The sequence below is a fragment of the Cricetulus griseus genome, chromosome 2 (genome assembly GCF_003668045.3).
Source record: "Cricetulus griseus strain 17A/GY chromosome 2, alternate assembly CriGri-PICRH-1.0, whole genome shotgun sequence".
In the NCBI taxonomy this organism is placed as follows: domain Eukaryota; kingdom Metazoa; phylum Chordata; class Mammalia; order Rodentia; family Cricetidae; genus Cricetulus; species Cricetulus griseus.
This window is the reverse complement of record NC_048595.1, coordinates 176,034,428-176,053,384: the sequence shown is the minus strand read 5'-3', so window position 1 is coordinate 176,053,384 and position 18,957 is coordinate 176,034,428. Positions and strand designations below refer to the sequence as shown.

Below are 18,957 nucleotides of genomic sequence, written 5' to 3'. Positions count from 1 at the left end.
AAATTTATAGGAACCAAAGGCACAAGTGAAGCAAAACTCATGCCAATTTCTTTAGAATATGTCTGAGCTAAATCAGACTGTATTCATGAAATGTATCATGTTGAAGAGTAGATGCTTGCAAAATTGCTCATTCACTAAATATGCACTAAGGAAACAAACATATCCATTCACCATTCACAATGAGACCATTAACAGAATGGAAATGAATGACATTTTACAGCCCTACCAACAACATGCTCCTATCAGGTGTCAAAGCACTTGAGTAGAGGAAAATGTGACATACTTTCATCATCTTCTTCTGAGAGTTTCTGGATGTCCTGGCCTTCCCCTGACTCCTGGGTCAAGCTCAGCATCCTCTCCTTACCCTTTTTGTACTTTTGTTGCCGGGCTTTGATGCGATCCATCCTATAAATAAGGCAGCATTAGTAACAAGAAGAGTGCATGCACAGTTATGCCAGGGTCAGAACTGAGGACTCACATTGTTGTCCAAATATCTGAATACATAGACAAAGTGGTCAGTTTACTTTGAAGTATTTAAGGATTATGAAAGCATTGCTTATTAGCAATAAATCTCTCTCTCTCTGTCTCTCTCTGTCTCTCTGTCTCTGTCTCTCTCTGTCTCTCTGTCTCTGTCTCTGTCTCTGTCTCTGTCTCTCTCTCTCTCTCTCTCACACACACACACACACACACACACACACACACACACACACACACATGAATCCATGGTACCCTGTTCCATAGATACTGAAGTTAGTAATATGATCAATAGTCGTGATGCTATTAACATGTTAACATTAAGGTTAACATGAAATTCTTGATATCTGTTCTCATTTCATACCATAGCCAGTCTGAACACAACATATTACACCCAAAGGCTTTACATCATTTTAAATATTTTGTTTACTTTATGTGAACAGGTGTTTTGTCTCCATGCATGTATGTATGTGCCCCATGTACATGCCTGGTGGCTTCAGAGGCCATAAAAGGGTTTTGGATTCCTTTGAGCTGGAGTATAGAAGGGTGCTGGGAATTGATCTCTGGAAGATCAGTCAGGACTCTTAACTGCTGAACCATCTCTCCTGCCCCAGCTTTGCATTCGTAACCAAATATGAAGAAGAGTCAGGTCTCACTTGTGGGAAATGAGAGCTCATTCCAAATGTGGCCCTGCATTTGTTCTTCCCTAAGTCTGAGCTAGAGGGATAACAACAGTTGCAGCTCATCACATGCACATTATGATTTGCTTCCACACCTTAGGTCTGTGTGCAAACAATCATTCCATGGAACAAGTTATACAGGGAGAAACCCTTTAAGGGAAGAAGAGTTAAGAACTGAGGTCACGATGGGATGAAGCTGCTCTTCCAAACTCAGGAGACTTTCCTGGAAGGGTGGAACAGGGCTTCCCTTTCTTGACAAAGGTATCTAGGATTCAATGGATTCAACTCTATGGCTATTAGACTCTAAACACTAATCCTCAAATACAGGTGTGTGCCAGTCCTTAGAAGTTCTAGTCATTGTTAGGAATTTCATTTCAAGAAAATTCTTTTCAATTGAATTCTCAAATCTCCGGAGTCCTGCCAGTCTACCTCTGTCCCATCCGGAATGGTGTGGTAGGAAAAGCATTGTATCAAATTGGGAAGAGCTGATCATAGCAGGGCTGTTTATAGTTACCATGGACCCTAAGTATCAGAGTTTGTGCATTTTCCTGAGCATGCATTGTAATCGTAAAGGGTGATTCTGAAGCCAACTCCATATTTGTTTCCTGGACCCAGAAATTCAGTGAATCTACTCGTAGTACTTGGCTCTGAGTCAGGCTTCTTTCATTAGTCTACCAGTCCTTATAACAGCTCAGAAGGGACAACTGTGTGCCCATGATACCAAATGACACCAAATGGAGTTTCAGAGAACTTAAATGTCCTGCTAGGGACTCCGAACAAAATAACTGGCTCCCTATTGTTTTCCGAGATGATGTTCTTCTCACATCTTGGAGCTACCATCCTGCTAGACTGCTTTCATCTTCAGTGTAGCAACATTAGTGCCTGATCTTACAAAGTAATCAACATTCAAAATACAGGTGTGTGCCAGTCCTTAGAAATCCCCTTCATTGTTAGAGATGGATACATAATTCCCAAGAGCCAAGACTGGGCTGACTACACCCAAAGAAAATGGAAAGGGGCAGAGGTTCAGAGAGAAGAGTGTGCTTACTGTCTCTTTAGCTGGTCCATGGACTTTTTCTCTTCCTCAATTCTTGCCTTTACAGCTTTCACAATTGTAGCCTGGAAAAGTTCGGCCCCTCTAAAATAAAATAGGGAATATGGAACAAATCAGTATTCTTTTGGCTGATCATCTTTTCCTGAAAATGATCATTACAGATCAGAGGTCATGGTGTCCCTTTTCTGGGGCTTACAGAAGTTTCCTGGCTAACATCACCCAGTCCTTCTGGATGTCTTTTATGAGTGACTGAACAAGAAAGGAATAGCCCCCTGGGAGTAAGTGGGCTGTCTGCCACCCTGGGCAGCCAGTGTAGAGAAAATGGTTTGTTTTTCAAACACTAAATTACTTCAATTGTGTGTCACACAACATTTATCAAGTGACTTTCACTTTTAGTACAGGACATAGCTTCAAGCTTCCAGATTTCCTAGACCAGTGGTTCTTATAACACTGTGACCCTTTAATCCAGTCCTTCACGTTGTGGTGATGCCCCCCAATCAAAATTATTTTGTTGCTACTTCATAACTATAATTTTGCCACTGTTATGAATTGTAATGTAAATATCTGATATACAGGATAGTCGTAGTCGACCCCTGTGAAAATCCATTCAAACCACAAGGCATTGAAACCCACAGGTTGAGAACCATTATCCTAGAGGGATATTTGTCATAAGGGAAGGAGTTGCTCATCTTCACACATACCCTTTCCACTGCCATCTTTTTTTTTTTTTTGCATGACAGGGAAAGGAGCACAGTCCTCTTGCCAATGGCATGCCTTATGTTTGGGGTTCCTACCTTGATTTCTTGCCTTGCCTGAAGACTGAAGAAGTCATTCATTTTTCACATTTCTATTGCTACAAGAATTCTCTCCCCTTCCCCTCTCTCTGCATGTGTGTATTGCATGCATATATGTGTTCAGATGCACTTGCCCACGTGGTACATGTGTAGGCCAAAGGTTGATTATTGATATTAGGGTATTTTCCTAATCACTTATTTATTTAGTTATATATGTTTGTGTGTAGGTCTGTGTAGGGGTGAATACAGGTGTCTATGGAGGGCCAGAGGTGTCAGAGCCCTCTGGAGTTGCAGTCAGTTGTGAGTCAGTTGGCATGGGTACTAGGAATTGAACTTGGGTCCTTTGTAAGAGCAGTATGTGCTCTTAACTTTCCAGACCCTTTACAATTTTTTTGAGGCAGGCTCTCTCACTAATGTGAAACTTGTCATTTTGGCTAGATTGGATGGACAGCAATTGCTGGGGGTCTGACTGTGTCCAACTTCCAGGGCCAGGTTACAGGTGCACAATGGCACACTTGCATTTTTATGTAGATGCTGTGGGTCTAGACACAGGTCCTCATGCATTTATAGCAAGCACTTTACTTACTGGGTATCTCTACAGACACAGGTATTCTGATTGCAAACCAGCAAACACACTAAAGCTCTGCTAATCTGATGAATGAAAAAAGCTCCAGGTTCACTCCATGTTTTCCGCTGTATACCCAGTCACCAGTGCTCATGCACGATCAAATAAAAGCCTTCTATGGTGATGTCACTATGGCTGTTCCCCTAGCCTTCTTTAATTCTGCTCATTCTGTAGATTGTTTCTTGAATTGAAGGGCGGCCCAACTCATTAAATGAAATTGTTCACACACCCTTGGCTCTCCCAAATGTTTCTTACATCACACTCACTAGTGACCGAATATCTGTATCACGTTGAAATCCTAATGCCCAAGTGACAGCATTGGGAAGCAGAGCCTTACAAAATGACTAAGTTATGAATGGGATGAATGTCTTAGATAAGGCCCAGGAAGTCTCTTGTCCTTTCAACATGGTGGAATGGCTACAAGTTCTCACTAGACATCCAATCATGGCACCCAAAGCCTTGTCTTCTAAATATCAGAATGTCGGAAGGCTGCGTTTATGGTATGTGCAGTCTGCCTGCTGTACCTTGCTTTTGTCATGGCAGCCCCCAAAGTCCAAGGCAATTATATCCCACTCTGCCATTTCTGAAAATGATGCCCTGGAGAGTAAACAATAATTATTCTCATAAATTACATGATTAACATTTTAAGTTAAATAAAGTCACTGTTCACTTATACAATGAAGGTAGAATATTATCAATGTTCCTTGTATTTAAGGTAGATCCCAACTATGTCCTTTCTCTGTGTGGTTCCAACTTAGGTGACAAAGGCTGGGATCACACTCATATAATTGAACTTCCAGGGGGCGGGGAAGGAGATGAAATCTAGAGATATTGGTGTCATAATCAAGTATGTGAATATGTATGACCCTCAAGTTCAAAGGTAGAATTTGGTAATTTCCTATGGGAAATTAACCTAATGCTTGCCAGATGGCGAGCATTATGGATCCTATGCTGTCTGATCAAGGCTAGCTTCTCCAGACAAGTACATGCACACTCAGCCACCGTCCCCTCCATGCAGTGCCATGCCTGTCGATGGCCAGTACTCTCCATAGCCTTTTCTAAATCTAAAGAGAAGGGCAAAAACTGGAGGAAGGATGGAGTCCAAAGAGAAAAATGTGGTGAGGTGAAGTGGCTCAGAGGTGTGGAAGAGACTAAAAGGAAGGGAAGAGAAAGACAGGGTAAGGCAGAGGACTAAAGAGGTGCTAGGTCCTATGGCCAGGACCTGAGCTTTCTGAGAAACTACCATAATTCTCACAATGGCTATATCAATGTACATCCCCACTACTAATGTGTAAGGCTCCCTCTTTACTTACTATCCTCACTTGCACAGAGCTTTTGGTTTTCAATTGTAGGCATTCTCATATAAGTGAAACGATGCCAAACTGTATTTATTTTATTTATATTTCATGGATGAATTGTGAAATTAAGTGCTAGTTCATGCATTTTGAGGACATTTGTCTATGTTCTTGCTTTTCACCTCACCTTTCCCTTTTTGCAATGTGGAAGGTCAAATGTCCTCTACCGAGGAGTTAAATCCCAATCCCCACCCATGTGTCTTCTCTTGCGATATGTCTACTCAGATCATCTGCCCATTGTGTTAGTCACGGTCACAGAGTTTCTTGTTAGGATTCTATTTTAGATGCAAAAGGACTGGTGTCAAGTGCTTTAGGGAATGGTTTTTCTAAAAGGGACTCTAAAATGTCTTGTGGGTTCTCCAAGCAACGTCAGGAAGAAAACATAGAGCATTCTTACAAGTGAGTTGTCAGTGAAAGTAGCCTGACACACCTGGATGCCAGAATCTGGGAGGCTTTTATGTCAGCCACGACATGCAGGAAATAATAGCTCATGAAGACTCTTCTCTGAAGCAGGAGGAAGGCAAAGCAGATACTGTCCCAGATGATCCCCGCTTCGCCACTGGGCAGCTTGCATTTGGAGTCATCTTCAGCTGTGGAATCAAGCAGAGGAGAACCCAAAATAGAAATGAACACCTGTTTGCATCACTGTTCTTTAAAGTCTACAGAGCCAGGCTCAGGAAATCCCACAGGCAAAAGAGTGGAATTCCAATGGGTTGACTCATTTATGAGCTGACACATTGAAAGCAAAATTCTTGAGTCTGGTATCAGCATAAGGGGGCAGGGGAGCAGGGAGCTGCCAACACTGTGAAGCATGGGGAAACCCTGAACATCCATCTTCAAGGACTCCCCAACAGGGCTACAGAGAAATAATGGCTCAATGATAGATGATGCTCTAATATAGGAGAGTCCTACCCAGGGTCAACTGGCTTGACCATGAACACTGGCTTGTCTATTAGCAGGGTGTGGGAGGACATTTATACTAAGTAGCAATTTCCAGATAGTAGTTTAATCCTCTGCTAAGTACAACCTGATTTAGAAGCCACAGCCAATGAGTGCAGTTATCTAAGTAGCCTTTTGAGCATCAAGGAAGCACAGAGGAAGGAAGATATGCCCTGTGATTATGAGCTAGAGGCAGGTGGCAGAAATAGCATTTCCCATTGTATCTGTTAGGGGGAAATCATCCCAGAGATACCAGGACTCTTCCCAGTTGGTTTTCTGTGCCTGAAGCCCCCCTCAGCTTCTTGAAGAGAGAAGGTCTGGAAGCCTGTGGTTCTCTGAGGACTGACCATTCTAACTGGAGCAATTGCAGCCTTGAGAAGGCAGCTGTGTTCCAGACAGGAAGTGACATAGCAAGGAGACTCATATTTAAGAAGAGGAAAAAGGAAGTGTCGCTCTCTTTTCCCCTCGGCTCCTGCTCCAGCAGCACGATGTGATTCACCAGCAAGGAGGGACGCCAATAAGGCGTCCGATAAGATAAGTCCCATAAAATATATAGATGTATGGTAATTGAGACTGAGCTAACAAATGAGAATCCTAGTCATTGGCCAAGCAGCTTTGTAACTAATACAAGTCTCTCTGTGTATTCATTTGGGCCTAACTCCTGGTGGGCGGCTGGCGTAAAGCTCGCACGTGGGGTGGGGCTCAGGCGGTTTTTGGCAGAAAGATTTATAGTAACACAGCTGGAATTGTTTTTAATCATATTGGAAAACATACACAGAGGCACCTGCACTGCACCCGTGTGGCAGGGTGTTGGGGAGCCCCTTCTGTTATAAGCAATGCATCACATAGTGTAGACTCATAATCTCCATCTCAGGGAAGAACGGATTCCTAACTTTACTGCATTTCTTTGTGTGTCTCCCTCTAGGTTTTAGGTCAGAACAGCACAGCTCTTCCTTTTCCACAGTTCTTCTCCCAAAGGGTCCTCTCATACTTACGCATTTTATAGCCTTTCACTGTGCAGGCCAGGCTGAATGCTTGGATCAACCAGCAGCTGTTTCTCACTAGTGCACTGATGTATCCACAGGCTCCTATCTGAAAATGAAAAGAAGAAGGTAAGTCTCAAGTTCTGAATTCAGAAAACAAATCTGATGACTAGCAAGCCCCAATATGCAAGAACTCCCCAAGGCCAACTATTCCATAAGGAGCCTGTCGTATCTAAAACACCACTCTCCACATCTAATGCATAGAGGAAGCATTAGCTCCTCAGAGAGCAACGTAAGTTCAGGGGCAATTCCTCCCAGTGTGAATGGAAAGGGTCTCCAATGTGATGTACTGTTCTTTACAAAAACTGGACGGCTGTAGGACATGCCTTGACCCTATGGGTATGCACTAGGACAAGGACTTTGATTTGGGTAGAATTATTTTTCTCAAGGTCACATTACTCCAACATTTACTGATCCTCAGAAGATCACTCGAGATCCAAGCTAAACAACAGTAGAGTTCGTAGGGCTGGTAAAGATGATACATAGCCCCTTACTCTCATAGGTCCAACATCCTGGGATTTAACCAACCTTGGACAGAAGATATTTGGTGTTGGGGAGGATATGTATTGAATCTATACACATTATTAGCTGTCATTATCCCCTAAACAATGCAGTAGAGCACTCATTTGCATATCAGGGACTTGTAGTGTGTGTAAGTTATCTGGAGAAGATGTAAAACACACAGGAGGATGTGTGTGGGCTCTGTGCAAACACTGCGCAATACAAGGCAGCTGAGCATCTGAAGTCTGGGAGTCAAATGGAAGTTCTGAAAAACAAACCCTTATGAGGGGAGTCTATGTGTTCTGAAGCCTGTCTGACCAATCCTCTTAGTGAAGAAGTCTTCTGTGGGTTGGCATGTAGTTCTTTCATAGTAAAGAATTTCTTATGCCAAGTTCCAATCCAGAGCTAGGTAGTGTACATAAACAGTAACCACTGCAAGCCAACATATAAATGCTATTGGGTAAACTGTGCACATGGCCCAGGATACTCAAACAGCATTATTCCTCAAACAGCAGTTATCCTGCTTGGAGTCTGCTGCCCTGAAAATGAGCATTTCAACCTAGGCTCTAATGCCATGCCAGAAAGCTTTTGGTGTTTTTTCTTCTGGGCAGGGATTGACCTCCTCTTTAGTCCCTAGAAACTTTCAATCTGTTTGTTTTGTTTTGTTTTGTTTGTGTTTTTGTTTGCCTCCCAAAAGTTCCTCCTAAGTTTTCTAGGAGAGATAGTAGATAACCATCTTCTGTTCACCCCTCTCTACATTGTAACCATTGTCACCAATTATTGCATTGAAGTTATTTGTAACAAAGGGTATTTTCCTTTACCAAATGTGATCATTCAGAATGTTACATCAATGGTAACGCCGGAGTCCTACTGATATCTGAATCTTCAAAATGTAAAACTGCTTGGCAAAGAGCTAGTCTACAATGTACATTTGTAGAATGGATAAAAGATTGATGGATGGATGGATGGACATATGGATGGAAGGATACGTGTGGATAGATAGATGGAGGGGTGGATGGATGGGATGAATACAGGTGTGGATGGATGGAGGAGAAGATGCATAAATTGATTTATGGATGGATGGATGGAAGGATGGATGGGTGTGGATGGATAGATGGGGTGGATGATGGATAGATGGATGGATACAGGTGTGGATGGGTAGGTGGGTAAAGAGACTTTGTATCCATGCATTTTCCAAGATCAACCTATTGGAGTTCTCCCCATGATATCAGCTTCAGAATGAGCCAGCATGCTGTTACCCCTTTCATACCCCTGCCACTATTCCCAGCATCACACCCTGTGAAAATTTGTATTATTAAGCTACAATGCAAAAATCAAGCCAGTTTACTGTCGATTAGAAAACTAATCCTTCGGTAAATTGTACACAAAACAAATAACTCATTTATTCATGACTACAGACACTTTCCTAAACCTCTAAACACACTGACTCACAGGGAAAAAAGTCACTTAAAAGAAACAACTCAAAAGTTGGACACCTGAATGCCTTTCCTACCTTCATAAGAAAGTAGGAAAGGAAGAAGCAGGGACCATCACAGCACTGTCCCCCTAAAACATGACCAGCCACAGCAACAAGAAGCAGGCTTAGGCTCATCAGCTACGACCCAGTGGAAAGGCACTAATTCTGCCAGCTTATCAAGGCTGTTGGTTAAATTCCCTGCAGCACTAAATAATTCCAGTGGTGACCTAAATAATGGGTGCAATGCTGGAGTTCCCCCTGCACAGTGTGAGTCATCTGTAACACTAGGGTAAACATTACACCTGAGCTCAGCAGGCAGTACCCATCATTCCTCTGCCCCACATGGTTTCCACCATGTCCTCATTTGGATGTCTACACTTAGAAAAAATCCAGTGATGAATTTTCTTTCACATCTCTGGGGCCGTAAAATGTTTCTGTGTCGAAAAGCCCTTTCTACCTCATTTTCCACCTGACAGGGAATTCCAGAGAACATCTAAATTTGTCTCACATTCTACAATTCTTTCTAGGCAAGAGAGTTCATTTTTGAAGAACATGAGAAGACAAGACATCCAGGTGACCCCAACTGAGTCATAAAAGGGCTCCTTCCTAGTAACACTATGAGAGATGGAAGCTTGTTCCTAGGGAAGGGTGGGTTTTAAGGAGTAAACCATTTTACATTTTATTTGTTGAATACATTACCTTCCATCATATAACCCTGAAATGGGAGAAAGGAACAGAAAAGATTCTGCATAACATGGCAAATCCAGGAGTGGCAAGCAGGCACTGAAGCCTGAAATGGCAGTGCCTGGGCTGGGGCTTTTAAGAAGCACCGAGTGGGCTGTTTATTCTTACACTGAAACCACAAGTGTGTTATGCAGCAGGAGCCACTTACTGACAGTATGTTTTTCATGGTGATCACAAACACGTTGTATGCAATCAGCCAGTCCCAGTAGCGCAGGATGCTCTTGATGGGTTTCAGTAGCAAATCACCCCCAAAGAGTAGGAAATAGAAACAGGCCACCAAGTAACCCATGCAAAATATGCTGATCCTGGTTGTTCCCGTGATGAAGATGATGGTGAGGACGAACCAGAAGAGGTAGCTGAAGATGATCACTTTGGACATGTCCAAGTAAGACCTGGAAGACACACCCCAAGCAACACAAAGGTGATTACAACACAAAGAAAATCAAGAACTCCTCTTTGAGAGGAGAAAACCTCATATTCGACACCGGGCTGTACACTGAAGCATTTTGCAAAACGTGAGCAGAGGTCTATGCGCACCCCTGCCTGCAGCACAGGAAACCCCTACATAAACAGTATTAGACAAATAGGTAAGTTGGGAAACCACCATGTATAAGTATGCATCTCATTTGTAACTAGTTTCTCACAAAATAAGAACATTTTCTGGGCCAGGTGGGGGTGGTGCACACCTTTAATCCCAGCACTCAGGAGACCCAGGCAGGCAGATCTCTGTGAGTTTGAGACCAGCCTGGTCTCCATAGTGATTTTTCAGACACCCAGGAATATTACACAGAGAAACCCTGCCTCAAAATCCTCTCCCCCCAAAACAGAACATTTTCAGCCTACCACTTGAATATTCAAATTTTTTTTGTCTTTCTCTGGGAGGTGTGAATAATTATATGGCAAAAAATCATTCCAAGATACAGGTGCCTCCTGTCTAGCAGGAAAGTGAGCTATGGGTTACTCTCAAGGAAGTAAAAAAATTATATAATTACATTCCAAAAGATACACACTACATACTAAGATTTCAGTATAAGTAAAAACAATCCCTATTATAGATGGAAGAACAACTCTCATGTTCTATGTCTGGATGTTGCTGGGTGGATGCAAGGCTCTTTGGGGCACTGTCCATCCATGGTGACTTTGGTGATGACCTGTAAGACTGGAGTATGGGGCCCAAGTTTTTCTACAATAATTAGCAGCTGTGGAAGCTCCCAGAACCTGGGTCACTCTGCAGGCTGCAGGTGGTATAGCTGCTGGCCAGGGTTCAGCTCAGCTTCTCTGAGGCTTTGCTCTGGAAGCTTTTCCTCTGGGGTTTTAGAAAAAGGAGTGGAGAAGAAATTCTGGATTTACTTTGTTTGATGGGCTGCAATTCTGTAGGAGCATAGTTGCATCTTGCCTGTGAACCTGTAACAGTGGCCACACCCTTTGAGCATGGTTTCAGGTACTGACTTAATCAGTCTAAGGTGGAGGAGCAGGGGACAGAAGCCCCTTTTGGGTTGAGGAGAGCATCAGAGAGGCAGGGTCTGCATCCTTTGAGCAGGAATGCCGAGATAATCACTTACCTGTGTAAGTTCATCCCCAATAAAACACCTATTTATCATTTATTTTGTGTCTGGTGAACTCATTATAACCACTGGCCTTTGATGGAGAATGTTCTTCTGTGTATATGTTTCAGTTACTGGTTACTGAATAAAACACTGATTGGCTGATTGGCTAGGCAGGAAGTGATATAGCTCGGTACAATCAGAATATAAGCAGGGACAAATAGGAAGTCACTCTTTCCTTCTCTCCTCACTACTGAGACGATGAACAGCCGAGATGTAGGATGCCAGAGGAGTAAGAGGTCCCTGGGCCTTTCTCCGCTAAGATAAGGCCATGCGGAAATACATAGATTAGTATTTATGGGTTAATAATTAAGTCAGAGCTAGCCTATAAGAAACCATAGCCAATGGACAATAGCTTCATAATTAATATAGCATCTGTGTGTTTCTTTGGGGCAGAGAAGGGCAGCAGGACCCAGCCAGGCCAAGAAAAATCATGTTACAAAAGGCCTTCGGTAGGAGTTAATAAATTATCTTGGCCTTGCCAGCAGCACTGGGAAATGAGATGTTTCTGTCCACAAGTGAACTTTTGACATTTACTGATTTTACGAGCAAACCAAAAATAAAAATGTATTTTTTTGAGATTGTAATTACAGTCCTTCTTTAATTTTCTAAACAAAGCAGGAAAGCAATGCTGGAGATTAGCAACCTGCTAGTTTTTTACACAGATACAGTAGAATGAGACAGTTTGTGCCCCAGTAGAGGTGGCTGGAGGTGCTACTCTTTGGTCCGGCTCAACATAAGTAAAGCACTTGGAATGGAGTCTGGCACCTAAACAACTGGGTAATGGAAGCTAGTTAAGTTATGATTGTACTATAAAGGCTCAGGACTATGGCAGTGGGAAATGTGGACAAAAAATAACAACAACAACAACAACAAAAAACTCAGTTGGAAGAGCCTTTGTCCCTTATGCTTACACTTTAGAAAGGCAGACAAGACAGGTTCTTAAAATGACAATGCCAAGGAGGAGGTGATGTATGCCACACATCTCTGGAGTCAGAAGGGGTGCTCCACACAGGTGCCCTGTGGACTCTCAGTGCAGTCCATCTGCCTCTGCCCACATCTTCCCAGCAGTGGGAGGGGGCAGACACTAACCCATGAGCCCAGTGGCTGGAGCATCAGGCCTAGCCAGATGCCAAAGTACTGTTAGGTTATTACAGTGGCTGAGGTAAGTCTAAAATGCTTTCCAGGATGAAAACAGCTGGGAAGTCTGACACCAGGCAGGCCTCCGGATGAAACTAAATCTGGAAAACCCAAGATACAGAAAGAATGCACCATGAGAGAGACAGCTGACTTACATCAAAGCTCCCAGGAGAAGCTCAGAAAGGCAAGGCTGAGTGTCACCTGACTAGAAAGGGGGGGGCAGACAGAGTACTGTAAAGGGAGCCCACACAGGGCTCAGGGAGACACAGCATAAGGACAGAACCACACAGGTCAGCTCTGGGGGCTTCACTCCTTAGGCTCCTGAACACACAGGTGAGGAGGAGGAAAGACTGGAGTGGTGAGGAGGGATGGGGATGAGGAGGGATGGGGTGAGGAGGGATGGGGTGAGGAGGGATGGGGTGAGGAGGGATGGGGATGAGGAGGGATGGGGTGAGGAGGGATGGGGTGAGGAGGGACAGGGAGGAGGGGTGATGAAGACAGTAATGAGGGGTGTGATGAGGAGGGGGTAGTGAGGAGTAGGTGGTGAGATGCAAGGATAAGGAGAAGGGTCAATTAGGAGGGACAGGGGTGAGGAAGGGGTGATAAAGACGAGATGAGAAGAGGCGGTGATAAGGAGGGCAAGGGTAGGGAGAGATAAGTAGTAAATAAGAGAGGTGGAGGATTGAGAGAGCAGATAAAGGGTCAAGAAGATAGAGAAAAAAGAGGGAGAGGGATAAGAAGATGGACAGAGAAGGAGGAGGAGGGAAGGCAGATGAGGTGTGTGTGGAGAGTTTCTTGCTGGAGAGCTGCCTACTGGTATTGTTGGGCAAAGGGGTTTCTGTTGGAAAAATAGTCTGGGGCTATAGAAGACATTCTGCGGGGACAAGAGGGACATGAGGGTGTAACCTGGAGTCTGATCTATTCCCTGGTGCCACACTGACAGACTACAGTAAAGGGGCAGTTTGAGTGCCACTGCTCATAAAGACTGTGAAGCTGCTGTTACCTGCAATGAATGAAATCTGGTACAGGGTTATGCTGGCTGAATGAGGCTGCATCAAGGTTCATGCAAATCTCCACATTGTCCCCGGCCATGATGCGCACAGCTGCCTTGTTTTCATCCTCAAAAATCTGTCGTTGTAAGGAGGCGCACAGCAGCAGCATGAAGTCATCTGGCAAGACAGAAGCAGCCACTCCTCAGGTTCTAAAATGCTACACAGTTACCACATGGCACATGTGAGCCTTAGTTCCTAAGTGAGCTGTGTCCCCAAGGAGGATACTAGCTTCTAAGGTTGGGATCAAGTCTCCATTTCCTGGTCCCAGCATGGGGACAGCAGAGGGAGCATGATGTATGGAGGGCTGGCAATGGTGGTATCTCGATGCTGCCATGTTCAAATGCTAGGTGCCTGCCTCCATGAATCTTGGGGTGTGGTGCATTTTCACCTACCAGTGCTGAGGAAGTCAGCAGAATACCAACTTATCCTTTCACATGGCTAGATGTAGGCATTCCTGTTCTTTTTTTCCTCTTTTAAAATTTGAATTAAAAACAGGATTGTTTTACATGACAATCCCAGTTCCCTTCTCCCTCCCATCCTCCCCTGCCACTCCCCCCACCTGAACTAAAACCCAACCTATCACACAACCTTTCTGCTCCCCCTGGATGGTGAGGCCTTCCATAGGGGGTCATCAGAGTCTATCATGTCCTTTGGGATAGGACCTAAGCCCACCCCCGTGTGTCTTTGGCTCAGGGAGTATTCCTCTATGTGGAATGGGCTCCCAAAGTCCACACCTATGCTAGGGATAAGTACTGAACTTTTACAGGAGGTCCCGTAGATTTCTGAGGTTTCCTCACTGAAACTCATGTTCCTGGGGTCTGGATCAGTCCCATGCTGGTATCCCAGCTATCAGTATGGGGAGCAAGACTTCCCCGATGTTCAGATCAGCTGTTTCTGTGGGTTTCACCAGCCTGTTCTGGGCCCCTGTGCTCTTCACTCGTCCTTCTCTGCACCTGGGGGCATTTCTGTTCTTTACTCTCATCAGTTCCTTTGCATTTGTAACCAGACTTTCCTCAGAGCGCACACTGAACAGGTGTGAGCAGGTGGCAAAGAAGTAGACAGCTCATGAAAGAACATGGACATGGCTTTGAGCTGCCCAGAGCAGACCTCCTGGATAGGTATGTCTCTGGGTTGCTAAAGGCACAGGTGGTTTCCTTGTTTTTTAAATCCCCCTGAGCCTTCTGCAGTATTGAAGTCACTATGGAATTTTTCATGAGACTGCCATGATACTGTTTTGGAAGTGCTGCTCCAACCATCCATTTCCAGCTGTCCTGGAAAGCCTTGCATGCGGTTCTTCCATGGCTGACATCTGTGGGGTCCCCATGGCTGCCACAGCCCTGTCTCTCATTTTGGTCTTCCTGCTGTGGTACCTGGAAATGGAGTCAACTTGCAAAGTTCCCTCTCTGTCTTTGAAAGGAAGAGGTGTTGGGAAGTGAATAAATTACTTCACCGCTGATTCATTCATTTTGCAAGTGGAAGTGAACAACTAGAAGCTATTGATAACTTCATATATTAATACATAAGATGAGCTTCACACACTTACAAAGTTGAGTGGAGGAACAAAAGAAGATAATACCTAATACATGAAAAATAAGGAACAAATATAAGTCCAAATACCTACATCCTGTGGTCCCACAGAAGAAACACTTACAGACAAGAAACACGGGGTTGGGCCGCACAATGAAATCCGGGAAGTACAGCCACTTGATGATGTTATCATTGAAGTTGGCACCCTTGAATCTCCATGGGTAATCTGCAAGGGGCAGGGATGAGCAGGCACAATCAATTCCCTGGTGCATCTCTACCTTCTCAGTTGTCCATTGGCTATGGCTGGGCTAAGAGCAGATTCCCTAGGGAGGGTGCTCACCTCGACAGGGGGCAGGGGGGATACCAATGCAGACGAAGTACTGGAAGGTGATGATGCAAGCCAGGAAACAACAGTACTTGGGCCAGACCTCAGCGATGGCTTTCCTTCTGCGTCGATACAAAACACCAATCAGCCAACAGGCATGAATCATGGCATAGAAATCCATCCGCTGTCCAATTACATTCACTGACATTAGGAAACAGGTCTGTAGAAGGATGGTTAAGAGACAAGAAAGATTGGGTTTATCAGAAAGGAAAATGACACCAGAGCCCAGTACTTCTCAGTCTGTCTGCACAAGTCCCCGAGGAGTCTCACTGCGGAGTGTCTTTTTTTTTTCTTCATCAAACTTATATTTTAATGGGTCTCAAAATTCTGTGACAGACTTTTGGTCAAGTTGTTTCCATTAAAAGTACTGATTTTGAAAAGTATTAACTTTAAACTGCCACACACACAAAAATAGTTCACAAAACATTCTCCTTTCCTCCTGAAGCTTTTCTGATGCATTGTTATCATTAACCAGTCTTTCACTATTCAACTTAAGTGGCAATTGAGACAAACAGTTCTGAGACTGTTCTTCCACCAATGATTAAAACTGGGGTGGCAGATGTTAGGGATAATATTCATTTAGCCTTCTGAACTTTCTGGGCAGAGTTGGTGACTCTACCAGCTCCAGCAGCCTTCTTGTCCAGAGCTTTGAAGACACCCACAGCAACTGTCTGCCCCATGTTACAAACAACTAAACCACCCAGTGGAGGATAGTCAGAGAAGCTCCTGTTGAGTGTCTTTTGTCGTGAAAATAGAAATGCTGTAAGATTACTTCTGAGAGAACTGACTATACCTTTCATAGTAATGGCTTTAACAGTGGCAAGGATGGCAGCTATGATATCCTTGTGAAAACACCACCATTGTAAATTCAGTCTATTAATTCCATTATAGATTGCCATTATAGAATTCCACTCACTTTACTACTAATCTATAATTCTATGATCACCATTTCAGGTCACAAGAGTTCTCCTCACAGTTCATATGTTCAAAATGTACAAGAAGAAAGAAAATGTATTCTATCCTTAAGAAACTGAGATGATAGTACAGATGTGTTTAGATAGCTCAGGAGACCTAGGGACCATTTGCACTGCTGAAGAGTTGGGTACTGGCTCCTGGCTTTTGAAAACACCAACTTAAGCGAAGCTGACAAATCAGCTTTGTAAATATGGAACAGGGATGTGCAGTGAACCTTCAATGACCAAGCAGCCCAAAGAAACTATTTAAATATTCATGAAAAGAAATCAAACACATGGACAAGAAAACTAACCTCTAGGCCAAACTTGTAGAAGAAGTAGTTTATAAAATATTTGGCACAGTTAACAAGTCCATCATCTAGATGTAACCTTGTGATGTCATGGAAGATAGTTTTGGATACTGGAGCAGTCAGGTTGTTTCGGCCTCGATAGTACTCCTGATGGCGGTATATAGTGACTTCAAAGGCCAAAATAGCCAGCATCAGGAGGTTATTCTACAAACAGAAAACAAGAAAGCACATCTATGTATGCTAAAAGCCTTGTGATTCAGTACTTCCGAGCAACTATAGTAAACCATGTATTTAATTCTTGGTGTCTAATAATGTTATATTAAATCTTGCCTGTATTCAATGCAGCATTGAGCCTATTTCTCTGTCTTATTTACTGAGGACTTAGATTCCTGTGGAAATGGGACTAATGGCTGTGGTAACAGGATCCAGCCTCTCTAGGCATAAGAGTGTGCTTGCTTTTTCTACTGGCTTGTTAAGTACATGCCACATGCCAAGGGAACTGCACCCAGATCCTAGAGGACTGTCTGACCTTGTTTGCAACCCTTAAATGCAAAGTATCACAGGGACATCTGGGAAAGGCACTGAGCTGTGGGACAGGGTGACACAAAGTGAACTTAACACCTCTGTACTCTGGCATGGGGGAAGTATGATAAGAAGCAAGCTCAAGATGGAAAAGTCCTAGTCATAACAATAGTCATGACAAGAGAGTTGACACATGGAAACAGGTGACAGAGGCCATCTCTCTCAGACTTTCCAAATATCAGGTTGACAACACTTGGGCAGTAACTATTATAAAAGACCTAGAAATTACAGAATGGGACGTTTAGTACATTTAAAACTCTCGGGTGTCACTGGGCATTGGTGGGTGCACGCCTTTAATCCCAGCACTCGGGAGGCAGAGGCAGGCGGATCTCTGTGAGTTCCAGGCCAGCCTGGTCTCCAGAGTGAATGCCAGGATAGGCTCCACAGGCTCCACAGAGACACCCTGTCTCAAAAAACAAAACAAAACAACAACAACAAAAACCTCTTGGGTGCCAAGTGTAGTATAGATTTCATCTTTTTAAGTCAGCAATTGCTTGTCAGCAATTAAGACAATGGTTAAGGTTGCTTGAGTTACTCATCAAAGTAAAATGTACAAGAATGTACAGGAATCTCAATGGTTTTGTTTTCATTAAGTCTCTATGATTATTTTCAATCAAAATATGCTGTGTGACTATAAAGAAAATATGTCTTCTTTATTAAACATCCAAGAACCAGAAATTAATAGCAAGTATGTCTTATAATGCTGCTATGCCTTATTCTCAGAAATAATCACTACTGACAATCTGGAACATTTTTATCTAGTGTTTTTCTCTGTTTTGAGAAAAGATAATACTGTGCACAACATTATAAATTTTTTCTTTATCAAACACTTAACAATGCATCTTGGACTAGCCTCCTTCCTGATGAGTCCACCAACTTTGCACTTTAACAATAACAGGAAGGGCTAATGAAGGTATTTCAGTGAACTGGGGGCAGGCTGCTAAGCCAAGTTGTCTTCAGCACAATATAATACTGACTTTAATATCTAGTCCTTTTAGTTATCAGCTAAGTTACAATTGCAGGGGCTAGGAAGCATCTCATGGTGGTAGGGGAGGGACCACAAACCATAGCAGTGTGGAGGCCCAGATGAGACACAACAAAACCTTACCCTCAGGTAGACGAGCAAAGGGGAGGACTTCCTTAGGCCAACCCATTCGGTGGGATCAACAGGGGCACTGTAGAGAAGAGACTTGTTCAACTCATTAAGGGGTATGTTGGTTTGATTTTCATTGGGCTGTAAAGAAGAGAAAGTGGGGTGACAATGGCTTGTGAAATTGACAGTGTTCAGAGTGCTCCCCTCCAGCTATGATCCAAGGAAGCTCTGTGGGGTATGGAGGTGAGGACCTATTTCAGGTGGGGAGGAGTCTCAGTTTAAGAGCAGCTTTAAGTCCCATCAAGGGGGCAGAATAGATCTAATGTGGGTAAGGTAATGTAAACTAAACGAAATGATCTTGGTGTGGAGACTCCCCCAAATAGCTCCCCTGATCCTTTTAAGGTCAGTGAGGAAGGACCCCCAACTTTGAGGCTCACCAAGGAGCAGTTGACAGAAAAGTTCTCAGGCTTAATGGTTTGCAGCTGGTACAACATTTTGCAGACGATGATCACACATGTCCAGACAGTGCAGACACTAGAAGCCACTCGGCGGAGTTTGGCATATGGCAGGGCAAATGCCCAAGAAATCAAAAATACATAGTTGAACAGAGACACCTGAAAACAC

General features: G+C 43.7%; 1 protein-coding gene across 1 annotated transcript in view; it reads right to left on the bottom strand.

Moving 5' to 3' along the window:
* The window catches only part of Piezo2 (piezo type mechanosensitive ion channel component 2), a 366,290-nt gene that overhangs the window by 61,665 nt on the left and 285,668 nt on the right, over positions 1-18,957 (bottom strand). Inside the window, exons 23-33 of the mRNA XM_035438719.1 lie at positions 18,771-18,947; positions 18,349-18,474; positions 16,662-16,862; positions 15,350-15,554; positions 15,134-15,235; positions 13,434-13,599; positions 9,835-10,078; positions 6,917-7,013; positions 5,413-5,572; positions 2,203-2,292; positions 284-405 (exon numbers count right to left, since the gene is read on the bottom strand). Coding sequence (XP_035294610.1) covers positions 284-405; positions 2,203-2,292; positions 5,413-5,572; positions 6,917-7,013; positions 9,835-10,078; positions 13,434-13,599; positions 15,134-15,235; positions 15,350-15,554; positions 16,662-16,862; positions 18,349-18,474; positions 18,771-18,947 — 1,690 coding nt within the window. The remainder of the gene's footprint in view (positions 1-283; positions 406-2,202; positions 2,293-5,412; positions 5,573-6,916; positions 7,014-9,834; positions 10,079-13,433; positions 13,600-15,133; positions 15,236-15,349; positions 15,555-16,661; positions 16,863-18,348; positions 18,475-18,770; positions 18,948-18,957) is intronic.